We start from the raw sequence: 20,963 nt of genomic DNA on the forward strand, positions 1-20,963 counted from the left end.
TCAATCATTTATTATGATCAGAGCATATGAATGAAAAAAATTTAAGAAGAAACATCTTCTTCTCCCTCCATATTAAGCCTAGTAAAACATTTTTGTTGAAGGGGATTTTCAGCAGCATTAATATATACATACATATGAATTTTTAAGATCACTATTTGTCCATACCTCCCTGTTGATTATTTTTTTTAAGCAAGTTATTTAAAAAAAAAAAACTTTACATGATGTTAAGTACCAAATACCAATAACGATTTGGTTAACAACTGAACAATTTTCCATTCTCACACCGAAATTTTGTTGTTGTCAAAATTGTAGTTTTTGATGCCTATTATCAAATTTTCAATTGAATATTCGTTAAAAATGTTTATGTAAATGATTTTTATTTTTTTATTAGCTGCACTAGCTTATCACTACCGCTAAGAATATTTAAGAGTCGAAGGTCGAGGCTCGAATCTAACGACCGTCTTTGTCTTCCAATATTTGGTGTCAGGCGAAATCCGCATTCCTAAGGCTATGTCGGCTCCACCGGCAGCTCTCCTCCACAGTGTCCATCTCCGCCATGAACACTGAAAGCCAACCATGTGAGATCATGCTTAAGATTCGAACCTTTCATTTTGTACTAAAGATTCACTTCTGGAGTCTTTCATAAAACATTTCTTCAAGAAGGTACAAAACAATAAATAAATAAAGATGATCAAAACAACTCAAATTGTTGAGGTTGAAAAAAAGTGTTCTGCTGAATACAGTAACAGATTTCTTAGTTTACTTTGGTTTCACCCCTGAAAATCATTATCATGCATTGATGTTTTTACTTAGGCTTCTTGAAATTAAAGATGATCAAAACAATTCAAAGAGTTGAGGTTGAAAACAAGTGTTCTGCTGAATACAGTAAAAGATTTCTTAGTTTACTTTGGTTTCACCCCTAAATATCATTACCATGCATTGATGTTTTTACTTAGGTGTCTTCAAATTGGTTGTTTTCCCATCAATTTTTAAGTTCAAGAACTGGGAATTTCAAATGGGTTCAGACAGATTAGTTCTTTAAACAGTGCCTTTGAATTATGTAGTTGGATTAGGACTTAAAGCGTTCCTTTATTGGTTGTTATTTTTCTTCTCCAGCCGTCTTTTGGGCCGAGGCTTTTGTGTTTAGGGACGGTTATTTCGGGAGTTGGGAAGCATAAAGTGGAGGGAGCATAATTCAAATTCAGAATTCGCATGATACATTTCCTGAGGAATTTTGGTTCATTTTGATTGATACTTGTTTGGTTTCTAAAGCTCTTGAATTTTATTGTACTTGAAACTTAATTGCTCTGATGCGCTTTTGATCTATGAATATTCAGGTGCCTCAGTTGATTAGTGACAGTTTCATCTCCTCAAGAAAATGGTATGGTGCCCGAACTGCGTCAGGGACTGTCGTGTAGACCGTGATCATGCTAGTGGATACATGTAAGTATATCTACTGCTTCCGTCAGTTATTTAGGCCAATTTGGCTTCTGAAATTGTAATTCCAGTTATCTCAAGCTTTGCAATTCGTGAATGTTATCATTTGGTGCATTTCTTGCAGATGTTGTTCTGAATGCGGAAGAATACACTATCAAGATGTCTTCACAGATGAGCCCACATTCGTCAAGGGACCAGGAGGAGTGGTCTGCTTCTGTTCCATGTCACACTTGTGTGTGACCATTAAACTGAGAGAACATTGTATTTTCTAAAGGTTGCCTAAATAATCAAATTGAAAGGCAAATCCTGAAGAAAAGGACTTAACAATTTTTATTTCATCGCAACTTCTTGTGATGTTTTTGTGAGACATTGTGGTTGTTAATTGCATTTTATGTCAATGCTGCTGATATAGTTTCTTTGGGCTTGGTGCAGAGCCGTTTGGCTGGCAGTTTTGTGAGGAGCGTTCAAAGCGATTGTTCAGAATCATTTAAAAGAACATTAGAGAATGGTCTGTGCCTCTGTTTCCTAACTGCTGTTGCTTAAATATTATGGAACATATCTTGAGTTTGTCTTTGCCATCATATCTTGATGGTTTTTGCGTTTTTGTTTTCTTCAGTCTGGGTTGTATGTATTATGTCATCAAATTTCTTTTTGTTGGACAAAGCTATGTATTCTCTTTGGCTGTATGAATGATCTGCATGCTCTTTTAATGCAGTAAAGGATTATTTTGTGTTATTTCAGCAGTCTTCACTTATCTGGTATCATTACTCTTTGCAGGAAGTAGGCAAATTAATGATTTGATGATAAAACTGGATATCCCTGACGAGTCTTTAGGTGCACAAGCAGCTTCATTTTATCGGGTTGGTTTTCGTATTCTTCCTTTTTCTTTTTGGTGATATTTCAATTTCCATCAGTTATTGGTACGCCTGAGATCTTGCAGATTGCAGTTGAGCGTAGTTTCACCAAAGGACGTAGAACTGCTCATGTTGCAGCAGCTTGCCTCTACATTGCTTGCAGGTCAGCTGCTCTCTTTTTCTTTCAGCAACAATTAGTCGGATATTTCTTAAAAATACCTTTGGAAAGTTAGTTTGAGTGATATTATGGCATTGACCTGATGAAGATAATTGGCATATATGCTGTGGTATTAAAGCATCAACTTGCTAAAGCAATTATGTCTGGCTTGGTTTTGGTAAATATTGATATTCTTGATACAGGTATTAAAAGGCAAAGATTGAGTTGTGTATTTTTACAAGGCTTACCTTGAGATCCACTGACTTCATTATATGATGTAGTATCTTTTGCAGAAATCTAATCTGCTGTTTCCGGTTAGTTGTCTTAGCAGTAAATAAGGTTTCATTCTTATTGCGGGAGTGGTTCCAACTTTAGGTTCTCCCACATTTGCTATTTAGGTTTTTACTCATTCTGGATAAGGTTTGACAGATTATTCGGGTTCCAATGGAAGAAATAATGGAAATTTGATAACAATTAATCTGATTTCAACTAAGAGGTTTACAAGAAGATCGGTAGAGTATTTCATAAGTTAAGATTCCCTTCATAAATTAGTTCCAAGTTAACACCAAGTTAAATTTTCCCTCATCTTTGTCGTTAACAATAACCACTCAGCTCTTTTGTGACAACCTGCTGCCAACATAGCCATTCATAAACTCATGCTTTTTCCTCTTTGCCATTGTTATGTATATACAAGCAACTAAATACACATAAAAGCTTTCTAAGTCTGAGACTGGAGGGTGGACATATGGTTTCCTACAACCTTTGATAGCTATCTATGAAAACTACTGGCCATACTAACATAAATCAGGACAAGCAAAAGCAACTTTAAGCTATGTTGCAGTCACTTTACAGTGGTGTGATACTTGTTTAGATGTCATAGTAACGATGATCACCAGTCATCACGTCAACCAAACGTGTGTACAACTAATAAAATTGGAAGATAAATAGATTTGGTTTGAAACTACTTCAAGAAAATTTATTAATTACAGGAAAAAATGAATCCTCCAATGTCTGTCTTTAAGTACATGGTTAGTTATTCTTAGTCACAATATTTATGGAGTCACAGAATCAGCCTTACAAGTAGGGCTTATATTTTAAATAAAGAAATTAAAGAGGGAGGGACACCACAAATTAAGGGATGCTTTTACTTGATATACAGTATGAATATTCAAATGGCAGAAGGTTTGATTCAAGTTGTTGCTAGGGATAATCCTAGTGGGCTGTGAAAGTAACAACTCGTGCAATTTGTGTCTGGACTATAATTTGTTTCTCCAGTGGAATTGGTAATTATGTTTTGCAGTTAATGAAGTTATTATTGCTAACATAATAGCTAAAATTCATTGTCTTAATTCCTCTAAACTGTCTCTTTTACTGGGTATTAGATCCACAACCAATATTTTCAATTGTTTAATGCTGTAGTAGTTATTTGCATCTAAGATATTGCCTCCAATTAAATTGGGGTTTTACAGGTATATGTCCAAGATCTCATTTGTAGAAGCATTTTCACATTCTTTTTCCTAATCCATTTTCATGCTGTTCCAATATATCCTCCCGTTTTAACTTGTCTTTGAAAATTAATTGTAATGATGTACATAGTCACTAGCAGTTGAGATATATAAAGTATGGTGAACAACGTTTTCTTATGAGGGAGTCGTGCCCTTTTTGTTGGTTGATGCTATTAGTCCAATCTCTTTTGCCTCTGGACAATTTGGCAAACAAATTGCTAAAGCATGTTAACACACTTGTCACCTGCTCTGCTATTGAAATTGGTTTGAATGATCTTCTATATGTCAACAGACAAGATTTAATGCTAAGAAGTGATAGATCAATTTATAACATGTTAGCTCAAATGGGTATTTTGCTAGAACCATAAAGTAGCTCAACTTTTAGAAGAATTGTCAATGAATTGTCTTTTAAGGATAGGATAAACTGTTCGTAGTTGTCATGGGATTGGTCTTTAAAATGCAATCTAACTTTTCCCCGAAAATTTGAAATTCTTCTTTCCTTGAGTTATTACTCAGTTTTAGTATTATATAAGTGAAGAATTTGTCAACATTACGTACATTCTTCTTTTTCTGTATCATTTTGATGATGAAATAAAAATGCATGAGGGAGGCTATTGAAGTACTTCAATACCCCTAGATCATTGCTTGAAAATATAATAGATTCAGTTTTGGGTTCATAGTCTAAAGACAAATATTAACTTCATGTATTTTGATGCCCTTGTACATGACCAAGTGTATGCTGCTGTGTATTTCCAGTATTTCTTTGTCTGACAGCTAATACCTTGTTATCTTTTTGTTTATTGTAGGGCCAATGACAAGCCATACTTACTTATTGATTTTTCCATTTGGTTGAGTGTAAATGTGTAAGAGAATTCCCATTATGACGTCATATTTACTTGTTTTCTTGGTTTAGATTCCCCTTCCAATGTTTTTTGATGAAATTTACTGCTTCATACATACATCTTTAGTGTCTTTAGTTGCCTGAAGACTTTTACGTTTGTGACTAACAACGGTAATTTATGTTATAGTTATGTGTTGGGAGCTGTCTATCTACAGCTTTGCAAAGTTTTGAACTTTGAAGAGCATCCATTTGTTCAGAAACCTATTGATCCTAGCCTTTTTATGCATCGATTTACAAGTGGTAAGGTTCCAGTGTCTTTCTGAAGTTTTAACCATATTATGCGTTCGTGTTATGTTGGACAAATTTCAATGCTGTTCTCTAATTGTAATTTTGGTGGAAGTTGAGTTATTTAGCAATTATTCATCTACAAAAAATGGATTGTACATAGACAGGCAAAAAGTAGATCGTACATAGACTAGATTAGTTATAAGGTAATGTTGGTTGCAACGTACTTATTGTGGGCCTTGTTTCTGGTGTCTTTATTCATTAATTTCTCTCCAACTTCAATGCTTTCGAAAAACAAGATCCTGCATTTTTTCCTCTTTCTGATTCATCATTCTTTTCCTTCCATACAAGAATTTACTCTATCTTTAAATCACGTGGCATTCTTGACAGAACTCAATGGCTTATCCATTTATAGGACCTGAATATGTTAAACTAGCTGAATTGAACCTTTCTTCTATCAGAATCAAATATAGTTAATATAAAGAGAGAGGAGATGTTTGTTGGATCTACAAGGGATTTTATCAAGGTTCTTATATGGTTTCACCTCATTGCTCATGGTCTGACCAACTTTAAGTACAATCATCAAGGATGCTAGTTACTCTTATTATTGTCATTTTTCTTTGTATGAATATATTTTTGAGGTCATTGGTGGGAAGACTCTCTTCAAACATGAGTTATTAATACACTAGAAGTTCCAATCCACTTTTAATTTTTGGTTAAATTGGAGAAATATTTGTTTCTTTGCAAGTTCAGTGGTTGGTGCAGGTGCTTTGTTGCTCCCATTACAAACATTGCGTGATCCCTCCTCATAGTCACGTCTTATATTCTCGATCATTCAAGTCCTACAACATACATTGTTGAGATGGTTTAAAATAGATAGTATCACCTTCCTTTTATCATTGCACGCTATTAATATTTATATCTGCATTAGCTTTAATGAAAGGCGACTATAAAAATAAGGTTTGGAAGACAGCACTGCAAATAGTTGCCAGCATGAAGCGAGACTGGATGCAGGTTTGCTATCATTCTTTCATGTAGTTAACATATACTTCTTTGTTGTGCGTTGGCTATTGTATGAGGTGTTGATGAATTATCAATTTGGTTTACATCCTTTACAGACAGGCAGAAAACCAAGTGGGATATGCGGTGCTGCATTGTACATCTCTGCACTTTCACATGGGTGTAGTTACTCAAAGTCAGAAATTGTAAGTGACATTGTGTTGCCATTTCTAAATATTTCTTTACCAGATATAACCAAACACTCTTATATTCTTACTGGAGCTCACTTGAGTGACAATATCACAAATGATAATTGAAGAGATTGTTGTGAAGTAATATGCTATTCCTCCATCCCTATTGTTTTAAATTTTTTCATTTGATAAGATTTCTGGTAATGGATGTCCTGCAAACTACAAACTGAAGAAGTTAATTTGTCAGTGTGTTAGCATTGTTGCACAATTGTTTCAAGTTTATTGCTGTTCATGTGTTAAATAGTGATGTTTCTGGAACATGGTAATAAGTTGTAAAGAAGCTTATACAGTTCCTTGGTGTAGACTCTGTCAGTAGGTTCGCTCTTATTTCACCCCCCACCCCCGGCAAACACCGGCAACCCTCTCATTTTTGCCTGCTATAGTTGGATTTTGTCTATCATGCCTCATAGATGCATTCTGTACTCTATCCTCATAACTTTCTTTTATATCTAAAATGATGCAATTTGAAGGAAAGTTATTTAGTGCTAAAAATAGAGATTCTTGCTCCAGATTCTTCTATTAATGTTCAAATCTAACTGATTTTTAAGGTAAAGCTGACTGAATTCTTGCTTAAAAAAGTAACTATAAAAGTGATTGAGATTCACATGTATTTGCATGAATTTCTAACTTATTCACCCTTCCACTGTTTTTAGGTGAAAATTGTTCATATATGTGAAGCAACACTGACCAAAAGGTTGGTTGAGTTTGAGAATACAAAATCTGGAAGCTTAACAGTAAGTTCCTGCTCTTCCAAGCATGATCTGCTAGCATCGAACCGTGTAGCTTATGTAACAACAGTAGGTTTCTTGTGACATAGCAGTTCATTTACATAGTTGCATTGAGATGGATCATTCTGTACTACTGCCACATCCAGAAAGTGTCTTAAGCAAAGGCATCAGGGATAATATATTTACTGATCTTCTGTGACAGGCTCTTTTTGTTTCTTTGTTTTTTTTCATTCCTTTTTCCCTTCTCATGTCAATAGTTAGCCCTTTACTTATTCAGGTGGAAATTAGAAGTTGCTATTATCCAAGAATACATTATTGCCTTGTTAAAGTTGTACTGGTATAATTTGGAAATACTACATGAGCAAGCATGAAGTTCCAGGATCTCACTTTGGTCTAAACCTCTTATGCTATTAGATTAGCACTTAAAAGTGGTTTCATTAAAGAAATGTAAGCATTGCCTATTGTCTTTCTGAAGGTTTACAGTCACAGGCTACAATGGTTTAGTGTCGTCATTTGAGTATATGAGATAATATATGTGGTTAATCATTTGGGATCTCTTCTAGGTTTGTTCTGATTAGGACGTATGGTTTTATGGTCTTTGATTTTAATTTAGCAATGAGTTTTAGTTAAGCATGTGCAAAATGGTATCGGCCCTTGAAATGATGGTTCTTTTTGTTGCAAAACTTGGTGCAAGGGAGCTATAAAAGAGATGCAAGGGAGCTATAATAGCATAATTTCTATTTTTGGTCAACTTGCTAACCCCTGCAGTCATGGGAATCGTGTGTATAAACTGAGATATGTGTTTTTAAATGGTTCTTGCTTTATCCCAATCATGATTTATAATTACAGTTTTAAGACCAATCAAGACTATCTTATTCTTCACTTGCTTCCCTGTGCAACTTATTTGGAGTGTTTCTTTATCAATCGATCTTTTTTAATGACCTTGATGTTGGAAACTGTACTTCTATTTGGATGATGACAAAGATATGAATAAAATATGGGCTGTTAAGGATGTTTTGGAAAAAATCAAGTCAAAAGGACATATTTGTTATGTGCTACGAGAATAGTAATGGTCGGAACAGTTGTTATTTCAAAAGGGCGAAAGGAATAATAAAAGGGTTAAGGTGCTTTTCTCATTGACAGGGAAGTGGCAGCAACTGCAAGAGTAAGATTCTAGGGCATGTCTTATTTTTTCTTCCCTTTTCTTTTTTCCTACTTCTTCAACTGCCTTGCTTATCATCTCTTATCAACATAAAAGGATAGACACTGTCAATAAAAGGCATTAGCCATAAGGCAGTTGCATGCTGTTGCTTGTGGTTACGAAGGTCTGAAGCAAAAATAATGGATTTTGTCCTCAATCCTTGTTTCTATAACCTTTGTGCAATTAAAAGCCACTTTTAAAATCTTGGTACCATGAGACTCCTGGAGTCGTAGAGATTGTTCACTATATAAAGCAGAGTGACTTGTTTCTCTTGAGGCTAATATAGAGGACTGTCTAAGATAGGCTAACTATGGAAATTTGTGGAGTGATGTTTTGGTCGTCTTTCCCTTTTAGTTTTGGAATAGTGGATGTTGTTTGTCATTTATATTGGAGGTTTCTGAAAGAGATATTTGTGAGGTCTGAAATATGCATGGGAGATGGTGGAGAGCTGGTGGCATTAAAAGGACCTAAAACGGAGTTAGTCATAGCCCATGTTGAGCATAGGTTTAATCTTTTTTGGGTTTATTACTTTTGGATTTTGTCATGTTTGGCTGTTGCTTGAAGTTAGTTAAGATTGATGTTAAGAAATTATTGGATTGACTTGCAAAAATTCTCATGATATAAAAATGGAATTTGTCTTTACTGATGGAGGATTATGTAAAAGAGGAAAAATTTTTTCACTCTCCTTTTCTTTGCCTCTTGTCTCTAGAATTTCCATTTGTGATCAGTTTTCTTAATATGTCTTGAGGCTCATACTTCCTCAACACAATCTCTTTTCAGATTGAGGAATTCAATCAGAATGCGGAAGAGTTTGAAAAGGAGAATCATTCATCCACATCACCAGATATATACCTGCAGGAGTCTGGCAAAAAGGAAGTGCTTTGCCAACACAAAGGAAAAGAACCTCATTTTGCTCATGGGCTTTGCAGAAGCTGCTATAAAGATGTGAGTTCTATGCCTTTTTCCTTCCCTTCCCGTAACTTTTATTTTGGATGTGATTTATGCTCCTCTCATATGTTCCAGTTCATTGAACTCTCTGGTGGACTTGATGAAGGATGTGAACCTCCAGCGTTCCAGGTTGCTGAAAGGGATAGATTAGCCCGAGCATCTGCTGAGAAGGTTGGGAATCAAAAATTCTTGTGACCATTGGTGGTGATATGATAAGTGCTATAATAAAATGTGACTATGTAGTAAACGATTAGAGACACCATCTGAATGATGTGCAGTGTCTGAAATGAATCTATTTATACATGAAACATGCACTCAAAACTATATGATAAATTTAATAGCTTAAGTAACAACTTTGAGCTATCTTGTTAAGTGTGTCCCTGATAATGAATAAATTTTCTCCCTTGGCACGTTAAAGGCCATGAAATCACTTAAAGAGTAAATATCAACTGTGGAAGTTTTTTGGAACTTCTCATTTCTTGACTAATTTTTCAGTTGAGGTTGTCATCAATTAATAAATGCATAAGTAAACAATGACTTGCCTCTGTATAATCTTAGAGCTTTTAGATAAGGTTGTCATTTGTATTGTACAAGCTCAAATTTTAGTATGAGATTGTAATTTAACATTGTAGAAAACAAGCAAAGGCCTCTGACAGGGCAATTTAACCTGCACATGAGAAGATAAGATTTCAAATTATACTGTTGATTTATTTTTTAAGGATTATTTAGCTAATTGGAGGGTTTGCAGCTTCAGTTAATGCCAAAATTGAGCTGATGAAACTTTGTTGTTGACATAACCAAGCACTCGAGAATATTTCTATGGAAGAAAAAGTTTAATATGCATATATCCTTTCCATATGCATGAGTACTTAATTTGAATTTTTTTTTTTTTTTTAATTTTGGTACTCTGACCTTATAGAAGTTATTTTTGTAGGAAGGAAGCACTGATCAGGCAAATCAAGATAGTTGTAACCATGAGAAAGAAGCGGTGCCAGTGTCAGCAAGTGCTTGTAAGTGTCTGATGGTATTGGTTTGAAATTCTCTCCCACCTGGCAGGCCTATGTTGTTCTTACCTCTGACTTTTGTCCTTATTCCGGCAGCTGCCCCTCAGAATCTGGACAAAAGTTGTGATGACACATTTCGCAAAGATGACGATATTCCATCTGTCACAGTTGAGACAGATAACCTTTCTGATATTGATGATGTAGAGGTGAGTAAATCAGTCAGAAAGGTGTGCGCATAACCCATTGTCTATGCCTATGGTTTTCCTTAAGGGAATAGTTTGTTCTAGTTCAAGCATGATACAGTATTGGCCTGACCTTGGCACCATTGCATAGTTCAAATATACCTCATTCATTTCGTGTGCACTCCTTTTGTTTCATTATTATTTCTTTAATGATGCTCTCTGTTGTTCTTCCATGGGCATATTTTTGTGTAAATTTAGGTATGACTCAGATGGCTGAATTCGCTCATTTATTGAGGGGGACAAATTACGGATAATGTAATAATCAAAGTTTTTGTTTCACACACTCATGATTTTGTATTGCAGGTCAATTCCTACCTTAATAGTAAGGAAGAAAGCCACTATAAGAAGATTATCTGGGAACAAATGAATAAGGAATACGTTAAGGTGAATAAGATTTTCTGACATTGGTAACTTTCATCCATGATTTGCTGAAGCAGTTCGAGAACAAGCTGTGAAATTATTGATGAGAAAAGAGTGTTAACTGCTAAATGTTTTCAGGAACAAGCAGCTAAGGAAGTGGCTGCTGCTTTACGAGATTGTGGTGAAGTTACAGATGATGTCCTTGCAGCACGGAAACTTGCAGCTGCAGCTGCTGCTGCTGTGGCAAAATCAAGAGATGTAAGTTGCTATGTACGTAGTTGGTATTTTCGAAACATTATCCTGGACATATTTATCCCAATCAATTGGAACTTCTCTGGTGATAGAATGTCTGTGAAGCTTCTGTCTTGATTTTTTTTCTCTCTCTAACTGCACCACCCCTCCCCCCTGGGGGCAACCAAGAGAGGGAGAATATAGTTCCAGGTTTTGACAGCAATGGATTACAAGCTATGAAGTGGTGGAAAATGTGCTATAGATCCTATCAAAGTAGAGTTTGTTTAAGAAGCATACATATCATACATGGAGATATCCATTTTCAAGTGGACTTGAGTTTATGTTACCTTTCATCAACAAATGTGTTCTTCTTTCGGAGAAGAAACAAACTCGATCTTGTTTTGGTACTAGGATATCCTTGACTCTGACATATGTTGCACTGTAACTGGCTATTTGTCAAATTCTCAATTACCTTAAAATGCTTAGCAAATATTTTCAAATGAATGACAATTGAAAAGTGATTAATTAAGGTATTTGCAATATAATATTTGTGGTGGTTCTTGATTAGTGAACTTACTACTGCTGCACCTTATGGACTCCCAGCAACGAAAACTGAAGAGAGCTGAATCTAAAAATGCTGGCCCAGCTCCAACTGCTGCTGAAGCAACCCGTCAGATGCTGATGAAAAAGGTATGCCACACGAGACCTTATGGGATTAGTTTATGAAAGATTATATAGCAGCAGACTCTTCTTGTTCTTTTCTTATCCAAAAACTGTGAAATAGGATTAAGTTCTACTCATATTTTTTCTTTATCACACTTCTTCAAGTTTTTCGGTTTTCTATGTTTTGCAGGGGTTAAGTTCGAAAATTAATTATGACGTTCTGGAGAAACTATTTGATGAGAGTGTATGTCAATCTATATGACTTAATTCCTTTTACTAGCTTTCTTCTGGAATATATCCCGTTGATTGATAGTCCTTATCATTTCAGTTAATTTTAGCCATCAAGACTAGCCTTTCACTTCCACTATATTTGGACAAGATGCAAGTTACATTGTGGCAGGAAATGATACTTCATTCAACAAAATTGATTTCACATGCCAGAACTATATGTGGTGGCCATCTGTTTTTGATTAACATGAAAGCGATAATGCTTAACGAAGTTTTTGATCCATAACAACTAGTCTAAGATAAAAGAAACGGTTATTTTCCAGAACATTTAAAAGGCTTTAACTTACCTATAAGCATAATATTTGTGTATAATGTATAATGAGAGCACAAAGTTACCTGAATCAGAAAATAATCATTTGTGGGGAAGAAAGAAGTCTGATATTCTATTTTCTCCTCTTTTAGAAATTCAAAGTTGGTTTTCTTCACCAAACATTGTTGCTTAGGAGCAAAATGTCAAGTTTCTGATAGGATCATCTTAAAGTTTAGTGCAGAACATGGGGAAAGAATGGAGATAAGGCTGTTTGGATTGAAGTTGGACTGCTTAGCAGATGTAGGATAACTTATATGTAATGTGGTTTTTGACATCTAATCGGTGCTCCTTTGTTTGAAATAATGAAAGATCCATTGTGTTAAGCTCTGTACTTTTTTTTCACTTGATTAAGCTTTTTCTGTTAGAAAAGGTTTGGGCTCTGTAGAGTGGATAGTCCATTTTCGCTTCCCAGATTTTGAAGACTAGTTATAAATCTTGCTTTCATGCTTTCTCCGTTCCTGAATGTGTGTTCTTTAATGCGCTTTAATTACATCCTCTAGCAACTGTGGTATTTTTAGTCCATGAAAGATTGCGCTACTCCAACAATAATTATAATTCAAAAACATAATAACATTTCTTGAGTTCAATCTTGTGGATCAGTATTGAGTCAAGTTTGAGCTTTAGGAAACGGGTTCACTTTGAATTCGACCTATGCCGAGTCTAGTTGAGCTACGTCGAACAATCTCAAAACGAACCAACTGCAGTCGCAGGGCTGGATAATCTTTTTTCTGATTAGGTATTAGATTCAGTTCTTCTCCTGTTCTATTTGGTTTGGAAGGTTTGATATATCAGCTTTGGTAAGGAGAATGTAGTTTACTTCATTACTGATTTCGTTCAAAATGTGTTTCTTTTGCCAGCCTTCGGTCCAATTATGGCTAGTGTTTCTTTGCTTGATCTTATATTTTTAAGTTTGTATTTAGTTCTCCTAGTGACTTGTACAAGAGTTTATGTCTGTGCAGTCGCCTCCAAGCACCAAAAAGCCTCGTATGGAACCTCCCCGCAATGACCACAATGCCTCTGGAAAATATGCAAACAAGAAGGATAATGAAGCAGAATGAACAATGTTAATAAGCAGGAGCTGAACGAGGATTATATGGAAGATGATATTACCATAGAAGTAGATGAAGAGCAGGATCAAAATGAGGAAGACATGTTCTATTGTGATGAAGATGATAATGATAATTTTGATGAAGATTGATTTTTTTTTTATAGCATCTTCATAGTTTTAAAGGAAAGAGCATGATTCTTGTAAAATTTTCAATGCATTCTTAAATATCCTCTCTTTCAAAATGAGTTCTTTTTAGTAATTATTATTGCACAGACTCAACACCTGTCAATAATCAAATCTTAGTGTCACTTTTCTTTTAGAATTATTAGAGTTGAAAGAAAGAAAGAGGAAAACCTAGGCGTTTCCATAGAAAAATTTTTAAAGAAAGACAAAAAAAAAAGTTTTTTGTTTTTCAAAGAAAAACCAAGGTTAAGCAACATGGTTAAAAAAGCTAAAGTCAATTGTTGAAAATTACTTTATAAATGTGTCTGTTATCCGAAGATATATTTAGGAAAATTTGAGAGAGTGGATTATGGAGAGGAGACTACTCCTTTAGAATTAGAATGCTATCCAAATGCCGTGCCAATGGGTGCAAGAAGGATGCTACTTTCAAGTTTCAAGCTAAAGTTAAGGACTTATAACCCATTAAGCACTCTTCAAACACGCCAACAAGCCATTAAACACGCCAACGCCAATGACAACACAATTGACTTATAACCTGTTAAACACGCCAATGACAATATAAATAATATTGATCAAGCCTTTTCTCCTTCTTCTTTTTTTCCGGAAAATTGTATTGGTGAAGAAATTTCTATATTTTTGGGGTTCGGAGATGTTGATTCATGTCTTAATTCACCTTTTTAACTCAAATGTTGGCCACAAAATGTGAAGTCACACTATGATATGGGATTTTATAAGTAGTCATATTGAAAATTTTAGCTTGTAAAATTCGAGGTCAATTCACTATATTAAGACAACTTATAATTGTTTGATACTGTCCCATTTGCAACGATCTGTACTAATTTTCCAAGATATCATCTTCGCAAACTAATACAGACCCGGAGATCACGAAATTAGGAAAGACCAATAGCTGCTTTTGTCTTAAAATTTCTTTAAATTGAAGCAAAAATGTTCTTCCAGGAAAGAAAAACTGGAGGAGTTCGTGAGCCTCCAATAGAAGGAAGAAAAGTTAGATACTATCAAATGATTTTTGTATCTGCATCTTTAGTTGATAAAATGAGTATGATGTTTGGAGAAAAAAAAAATCATTAGTGATTCTCTGGTGGCGACACAAGCTTCGTCTCCATAGGCATTTTGATCCGACTGTTGAAGTTATATGAACCAGACATCCAACCGTATGTGTCATATAGAAAAGAAATGTCAAAATCAGATTTCAATTTCTTGTCCTACATTATTCTTAATAATTTCTTCCAAAAATTCTATATCGCTTGAAACGTTATTGTTTCATCATTAATGAGTCTTTTACTACAGACAAAATATTTGTCTTGACCAATAAATTTTCCTAAATCCACTGGCATTATCATGTTGTTAATTGAGGAGGTGATTTTCGGTTGGTACCTAGACCGACCTGGATCAGTCCTCTCTGAGATGAAGTGAGATGAACTCTTGTGTCCGAAGTGAACCTCGGTGTCCGAAGTGAGTGGCGGGGCTTCACCCCTGGGATCACTCCAACGATCAAGTTAGTATGAGAACGAGAATAATAAGAGTATAAGCAAATGAATAGTGTGCTTACTTGTTGGGAGTGTGTCTGGGGTATTTATAGAGGGAGAGTAGAGGACAGAGCGGAGGGCTTATGCTTGTGGGACCCACCCTCTGGTCATTACGGCTCTGTCCCGTGTCAGGAGGTCTGACTCTGACACTGTAGTTGCCTGGGCATGATGACGGGGAGTATTGTGCAGGTGCCATTAAGTGCCTCCAGTGCTTTTCAGATAAAGCACTGGTCCTGGGTGATGTCAGATGGTTTGACGTCATCAGCGTGCAGCTGAGGTGGGGGTGCCGAGGTCGGCTACACAGTAGGCTAGGGAAACGGCTGAGGCCGAGCTCAGGGATGATGCCCGGGACACGGATGAGCTCTGATGAGGGACGTGGTGAGTTCACCTCGGCCACTCAGGATGGCCGAGGTGAGCATCCTCAATAAGCCCCCCAAGCCTCGGATGCTCCGAGCAAGGGAGGTGCCGAGGCTTCCTTGTGCTGAAGTCATGAAGAGTCGAGGTCCCGAAACCGCTCCGGAAGATGCGGGGACGCGACACGTGGGCGAGTCAGTTGATAGGACGTGGTCACTGGTAACCGTCGCGTCGTGAAGTAGTGGGACGTTTCGTGCAGTGGGTGTCAGCCGAAAGGACGGGGCATTAATGAAGAGAGAGAAACAGAAGGGCAGGTACTCAGTATCTTGAATTCGAAGAGTTGCCGCCTTTCCGTATTCTGGCTGCCTCTTCGGGTTCTGGCCCCCTCCTATAAATAGGGGGTCCTTTTCACCGCATGGCCCATCATTTTCTTCCTCTGCCTGGGACTTGCCAAATTTACGTCTGTTGCCGAGATCAATCCTGCCAGCCGAAGTCACAGCCGAAGTCATCCACTTCGTCCAGTTCCGTAGACAATAGTAAGTATCCCTTTTCTTTCTTATCTCGCCTTTCACTCATGGCCAAAACGGCTAAAACCCACAAGGAGACCGTGACACCGGGCTACCAGATCGAGGTGAGGCCGAATCCGGAGGAAGAAGCGACGACATCCAGCTCGGAGGGGTCAACACCGAGTTCAGAGGGGTCGACCGAGGTGAGGGTCGGAGAGACAACCTCAGAGTTGGAGTCGTCCGAGATGAGGGTCGGAGAGACAACCTCAGAGTTGGAGTCGTCCGAGATGAGCGAAGAGGGTTCCATGGTGGACTATAACGAGGAGCTCGGCGTCGAGATTCCGCACGATGAGAACGTATTGGAGCCCGTTGCTCCTAGGGATGTGGTCAACATTGACTTTGGCAAGATGCCGAAGTTTAGGAGTCGCGTAGGACGAGATAGGGCCCAGAAGGTAGTGAACAAGTACCCATTCCGGCCGGGGTACGAAATTCTGCCGCCCGAGGTGGATGACACAGCCGCGAAGCCCCCCTACGGCATGGTAGCCGTCTACGTTCAACAGCTGGAGGCCGAGCTGAGGATGCCGACGTCGAGGTTCCTCAGGGATTTGCTTCGTCACTTCGGTGTGAGGATCACCCAACTCACCCCGAACGCGATCCGCATCATCGTGGGGTTCGAGATGCTTTGCCGACATCAGGAGGTGACTCCCTCCGTCGACCTCTTCCGCCGATGCTATACTCTCAAGGCGCACTGGACGGATAAAGGATGGTTTTATGTTGGCAATCGAAACAATGCCATCCCGAAGTTGGTGATCGGTGCTCCCAGCTCGATCAAGAACTGCAAGCGCGACTACTTCTTCGTGTCCGGAGTGGACTTCCCGAGGGATTTTTGGTGGAGGCCAATTAAGGCGAAGGCCGACCCCTCGGCGGGGGATGCCGAAGAGGAATCCTTCCAGAAGTTGATGAAGTCGGGACTTCGGCTGTTCAGCCATGATTACCCCGAAGCCGTGCTCGTGGATGGGGGGATAAGTCGAGCCGTGATCAATACTACCAAGCCTCCCTTCTTTTCCACTGAACTTGAGATACCTTGTAATTTTTCTTTCGTAACTTTGCTTTCACTTCGGTTAAGGCATATGATAATATTTATTTCTTGTTCAGTGACTAAACTGTCCGACCTCGTCGTCTCTGGCGCGTCCGAAGTGGCAAAGAGGCAGAAGAGGAAGAGCACTGACGAGACCTCAGCACCTCCGCCAAAGAAGAAGAAGTCACAAGGACCAACCGCTAAGACTTCGGCGCCTAAAGGCACTCCCACCAAGGTTGGCCAGAGCAGCTTGGCCACTGCGGCTACTGGGTCCACCTCATCTGTACCAGAGGGAGTTCCCCTTGGAGTTGTTACAACAGTCACACCTCCTTCTGGCCGAGGCAAGCAGCTGAAGCCTCCAGTTAATCCGGTGTCGGGGACCTCGCTATGGAATCGTTTCCATAGCCCCCCAGTGTTTCCCGGAGACGAGAAGACGCACTCCGGCAATCATTGGTGTCCGAACTGGAAGATTTCGGTCAACGACAGGTGCCAACATCCTCGGGTCGCTCAAGAGCTAGTAATGCACTCCACTCTGCCAAGGGATTTGGAGTTCATGAAAAAACTAAGCCCGGCCGAGATGGTTCAAAGTCTGATGGTGACCACGGCTTCCAACTCAGCTTTTGCGGCCGAGATGGCTCACAGATACTGTGCTCTGGTCGAGGAGCAGGACACCGGCAAGCTGCAGACTCAGATCTCCAAGTTGGAGAAACAACTGGCGGTGTCCGAATCCGAGAAGTCGGAGCTTCAGAGGCGACTTCAAGAGGCTGAAGCTAAGGGTGAGGAGGACGAGGCTACGATGAATAGTTTCAGATCAGCCCTCGAGGAGGAGCAGAAGAGGGGGGACGAAGTGAAGAAGTCCCACGCACAAGCTCTCGAGGGTGCTGGAGCCTCGGCAGTGGATGCGTTTCGAAGGTCCGATGCCTTCATCAAGGACCTCGGCCAACTGCTTACGCCTAACTTCATGTTTGGCTTCACATCGGCCATTAATGAGGCTGCGGCTCACCTCTCCTCCGAAACCTTGGAGTCTTTGAAAAACCATGACAGCTACAATGAGGACTCCAAGGAGTTATGTGATCGGATGGCCGAAGGCATTCAGGCAGGAAGGAATTTGGCCGAAGTCTAGGTCGAGTTCAACAAGTGGCTGTCCGAACTCGACGATGTGTTCGAGGAGGTGGAAGTAGAAGAAGTTGGAGGAGAGGACGCTGAGGGAGACGAAGCCGCCGGGGACGAAGTCGGAGGGGACATCGGCAAAGAGCATTGAGATGAACACCCCGGCGGAAAAGAGGCCGAAGAGGAGGCTGTCCAGGAGGGAGCCAAGACCGGGAATGGAGTCGAGACGGGGGTCTAGGCTCATAGGCTTCGCGGGGGTGGTCGAGGTGGAGAGTGCTTAGCAGCATTCGGACCTCGGCCTTGTATTTTTTGTAACGCTCTTTTCTGTTGAATGAAATCTATTCCTTCTGTTCTCAGCATTTCAATTTCTTGTTTTGACTTCTTCCCTTGCTTGTCCCCCTTATTTTTTAACTGCGTAATAACGATGTTGAAAAATAACATAATAGCCGAAGTCATAGCTTGACAAGATAACTGGATAAAGTCAACTTTGATGAAATAATTGAATGAAGTCATAACTTCAAGCATAATACAACCTAAGGTTCTCGGCGTGCCAAGACCTCGGCACTAATGAGCCATCTCGGTAGCTCAGTTTACAATACCTCTTAGGGTCAGATTCCACAACTCGGTAAGGGCCTTCCCATTTCGGGCATAATTTCCCTTGCGGCTCAACTCGGCTGACTGAATTTTTCCTGAGAACCAAGTCTCCAGGACGGAATCTACGATGTCTGACACGGGCATTGTAATAATGTGTCAGTGTATTCTTGTATGAAGCTATCCGGGCTGAGGCGAGGTCCCTTCGTTCTTCGACGAGGTCGAGGTCCAGCTGCCTCTCTTCGTCGTTCACCTCGGCGGCATAGGCTGCCAGCCGAGGGTTGGGAGTAAGGATCTCAGCCGGGATGACAGCCTCGGCGCCGTAGGTCAGGGAGAATGGGGTCTCTTGCGTCGCTGACCTCGGCGTGGTCCGATATGACCACAAGACACTGGGGAGTTCCTCCACCCAAGATGACCCAGCTCGGTGTAGTCGGGTCTTGAGGCCATACAGGAGAGTCCGGTTGAAGTTTTCTGCTTGACCATTAGCCGAGGGTGGCCTACCGAAGTGAAGTGTTGTTTGATGCCGAGGGTCTCGCACCAGGTCTTGAAGGGGTTCTCGGCAAACTGTCTCCCATTGTCCGAGATGATGATCTGAGGTATGCCGAAGCGGCAGACAATGCATTTCCAAAAGAATTTTTGAATGGCCAGCCCCGAGATGGTCCGAAGTGACTCGGCCTCGACCCACTTAGTGAAGTAGTCCACAGCAGTCACCAGGAAGGTATAGCCCCCGACCGCTTTAGGGAAAGGACCTATGATATCTGTCCCCCATTGCTCGAATGGCCAAGGTGAAGTGATGGGGACCATGAAATTTGAGGGCTGGTGATGCTCGGGTGCGTGGACTTGGCAGGAAGGACAGTTGAGAGCGAGGTCCTGGGAGTCTTGCCGAAGTGATGGCCAGAAATACCCAAGAAGCATAGCTTTCTTGGCTAACATCCGGTGGTCGACGTGAGCCCCACATAGGCCTTCGTGGATCTCGTGGAGGACGTGACGTCCGGCCTCGGGAGTGACACACCTCAGCCATGGGTCGAGGTAAGAGCGATTGTATAGTTCTCCATCGCGGAGAGCGTACCGAGCCGCCTTGCGTTGTATTCTTCTCGCCTCGGCTCGGTCTTCAGGGAGTGTTCCCTGACTCAAGAAGAGGATGAACGGGGTCATCCAGGTATCTTCGGAGTGCACGGGGCAGGCCACCTCTTCCACATATCCGGGTTCACTCAGAACTTCCACTAAAATCGTTTTGTTGAGGTCAGAGAATGAAGTGGAGGCCAGCCGGGATAAGGCGTCGGCTCGCTTATTCTGGGACCGGGGGATTTTTTGGATTTCGAATGACTTGAAGTATGCGGTGAGTTGGTGAACTTTGGAGAGGTACCTTTGCATGGTCTCATCCTTAGCCTCGTATTCACAGAGAACTTGGCGTACCACGAGCTGGGAGTCACTGCGGACGTGGATTTGTTGGGCGCCGAGCTTGCGGGCTAACTGGAGTCCAGCGATTAGAGACTCGTACTCGGCTTCATTGTTGGTGGCCGGGAAGTCAAAACGGAGGGCGTACGAGCACGCCTCCCCCTGAGGTCCTTCCAGGAGCAGTCCGGCTCCGCAGCCGTCTCCATTAGAGGATCCATCGACATACAATGTCCACAGGGATGAGGTGGACATCTCGGCTAAGGCTGAGGTGGACTCCGGACCTTCCGTGAAGGTGAGCTCAGCAAGGAAGTCAGTCAAAACTTGAGCTTTTATGGCGGTGCGTGGCTCGTAGGACAAGTCATATTCTCCCAATTCGACAGCCCACTTGGTGAGGCGACCAGAAGCTTCGGGTCGCACCAATATTTGCCGAATGGGCTGGTCAGTCCTGACCGAGATAGGATGGGCTAAGAAGTAGGGCTTCAACCGCCGAGCTGCGTGGACTAGTCCCAGCACCAGTTTTTTCACCTGAGTGTATCGAGTCTCCGGCCCGCGAAGAGCTCGGCTGACGTAGTAGACCGGCACTTGGGTGCCCTCATCTCGGATGAGCACAGCGCTGACAGCCTCGTCGGCTGCAGAGAGGTAGAGGTAGAGCTTTTCCTCGGGCCGAGGTGAAGCAAGGGTGGGTAGATGATGCAAGTACTGCTTCAGCTGGTCGAAAGCAGCCTGACACTCCTCAGTTCAGGCGAACTGGTCAGCCTTTTTTAGCACCTTAAAGAAGGGCAGAGCTTTCTCGGCGGATTGGGACAGGAAGCGATTCAGCGCGGCCAGGCGTCCATTCAATCTT

General features: G+C 40.5%; 1 protein-coding gene across 13 annotated transcripts; it reads left to right on the forward strand.

Annotated features, from left to right (window-relative positions):
• Positions 1-413: 413 nt before the first annotated feature.
• On the forward strand, positions 414-13,594 carry LOC113726027 (transcription factor IIIB 60 kDa subunit-like). Of its 13 annotated transcripts, none has more exons than XR_011838989.1 (21): positions 414-578; positions 1,117-1,443; positions 1,562-1,643; positions 1,870-1,945; positions 2,215-2,297; positions 2,378-2,454; positions 4,760-4,816; positions 4,982-5,094; positions 6,011-6,093; positions 6,198-6,284; positions 6,983-7,063; positions 9,039-9,203; positions 9,282-9,377; positions 10,141-10,216; positions 10,307-10,416; positions 10,756-10,836; positions 10,951-11,070; positions 11,647-11,733; positions 11,897-11,950; positions 12,397-13,040; positions 13,264-13,594. XR_011838989.1 is itself a non-coding variant. In XM_072074371.1 (21 exons), the coding sequence occupies exons 3-21, from the start codon at positions 1,379-1,381 to the stop codon at positions 13,360-13,362; spliced, it is 1,692 nt and encodes a 563-aa protein (XP_071930472.1). In that variant the 5' UTR covers positions 418-578; positions 1,117-1,227; positions 1,336-1,378; the 3' UTR covers positions 13,363-13,594. The 13 variants fall into 13 exon arrangements, 9 of the variants coding, with proteins under 9 accessions (XP_027105291.1, XP_071930472.1, XP_027105292.1 ...); XR_003457462.2 differs by having other exon boundaries at positions 12,481-13,040; XR_003457463.2 differs by having other exon boundaries at positions 12,486-13,040.
• The last annotated feature ends 7,369 nt before the right edge of the window (positions 13,595-20,963 follow it).

This window comes from Coffea arabica, chromosome 2c (assembly GCF_036785885.1).
Source record: "Coffea arabica cultivar ET-39 chromosome 2c, Coffea Arabica ET-39 HiFi, whole genome shotgun sequence".
Classification (NCBI taxonomy): Eukaryota; Viridiplantae; Streptophyta; class Magnoliopsida; order Gentianales; family Rubiaceae; genus Coffea; species Coffea arabica.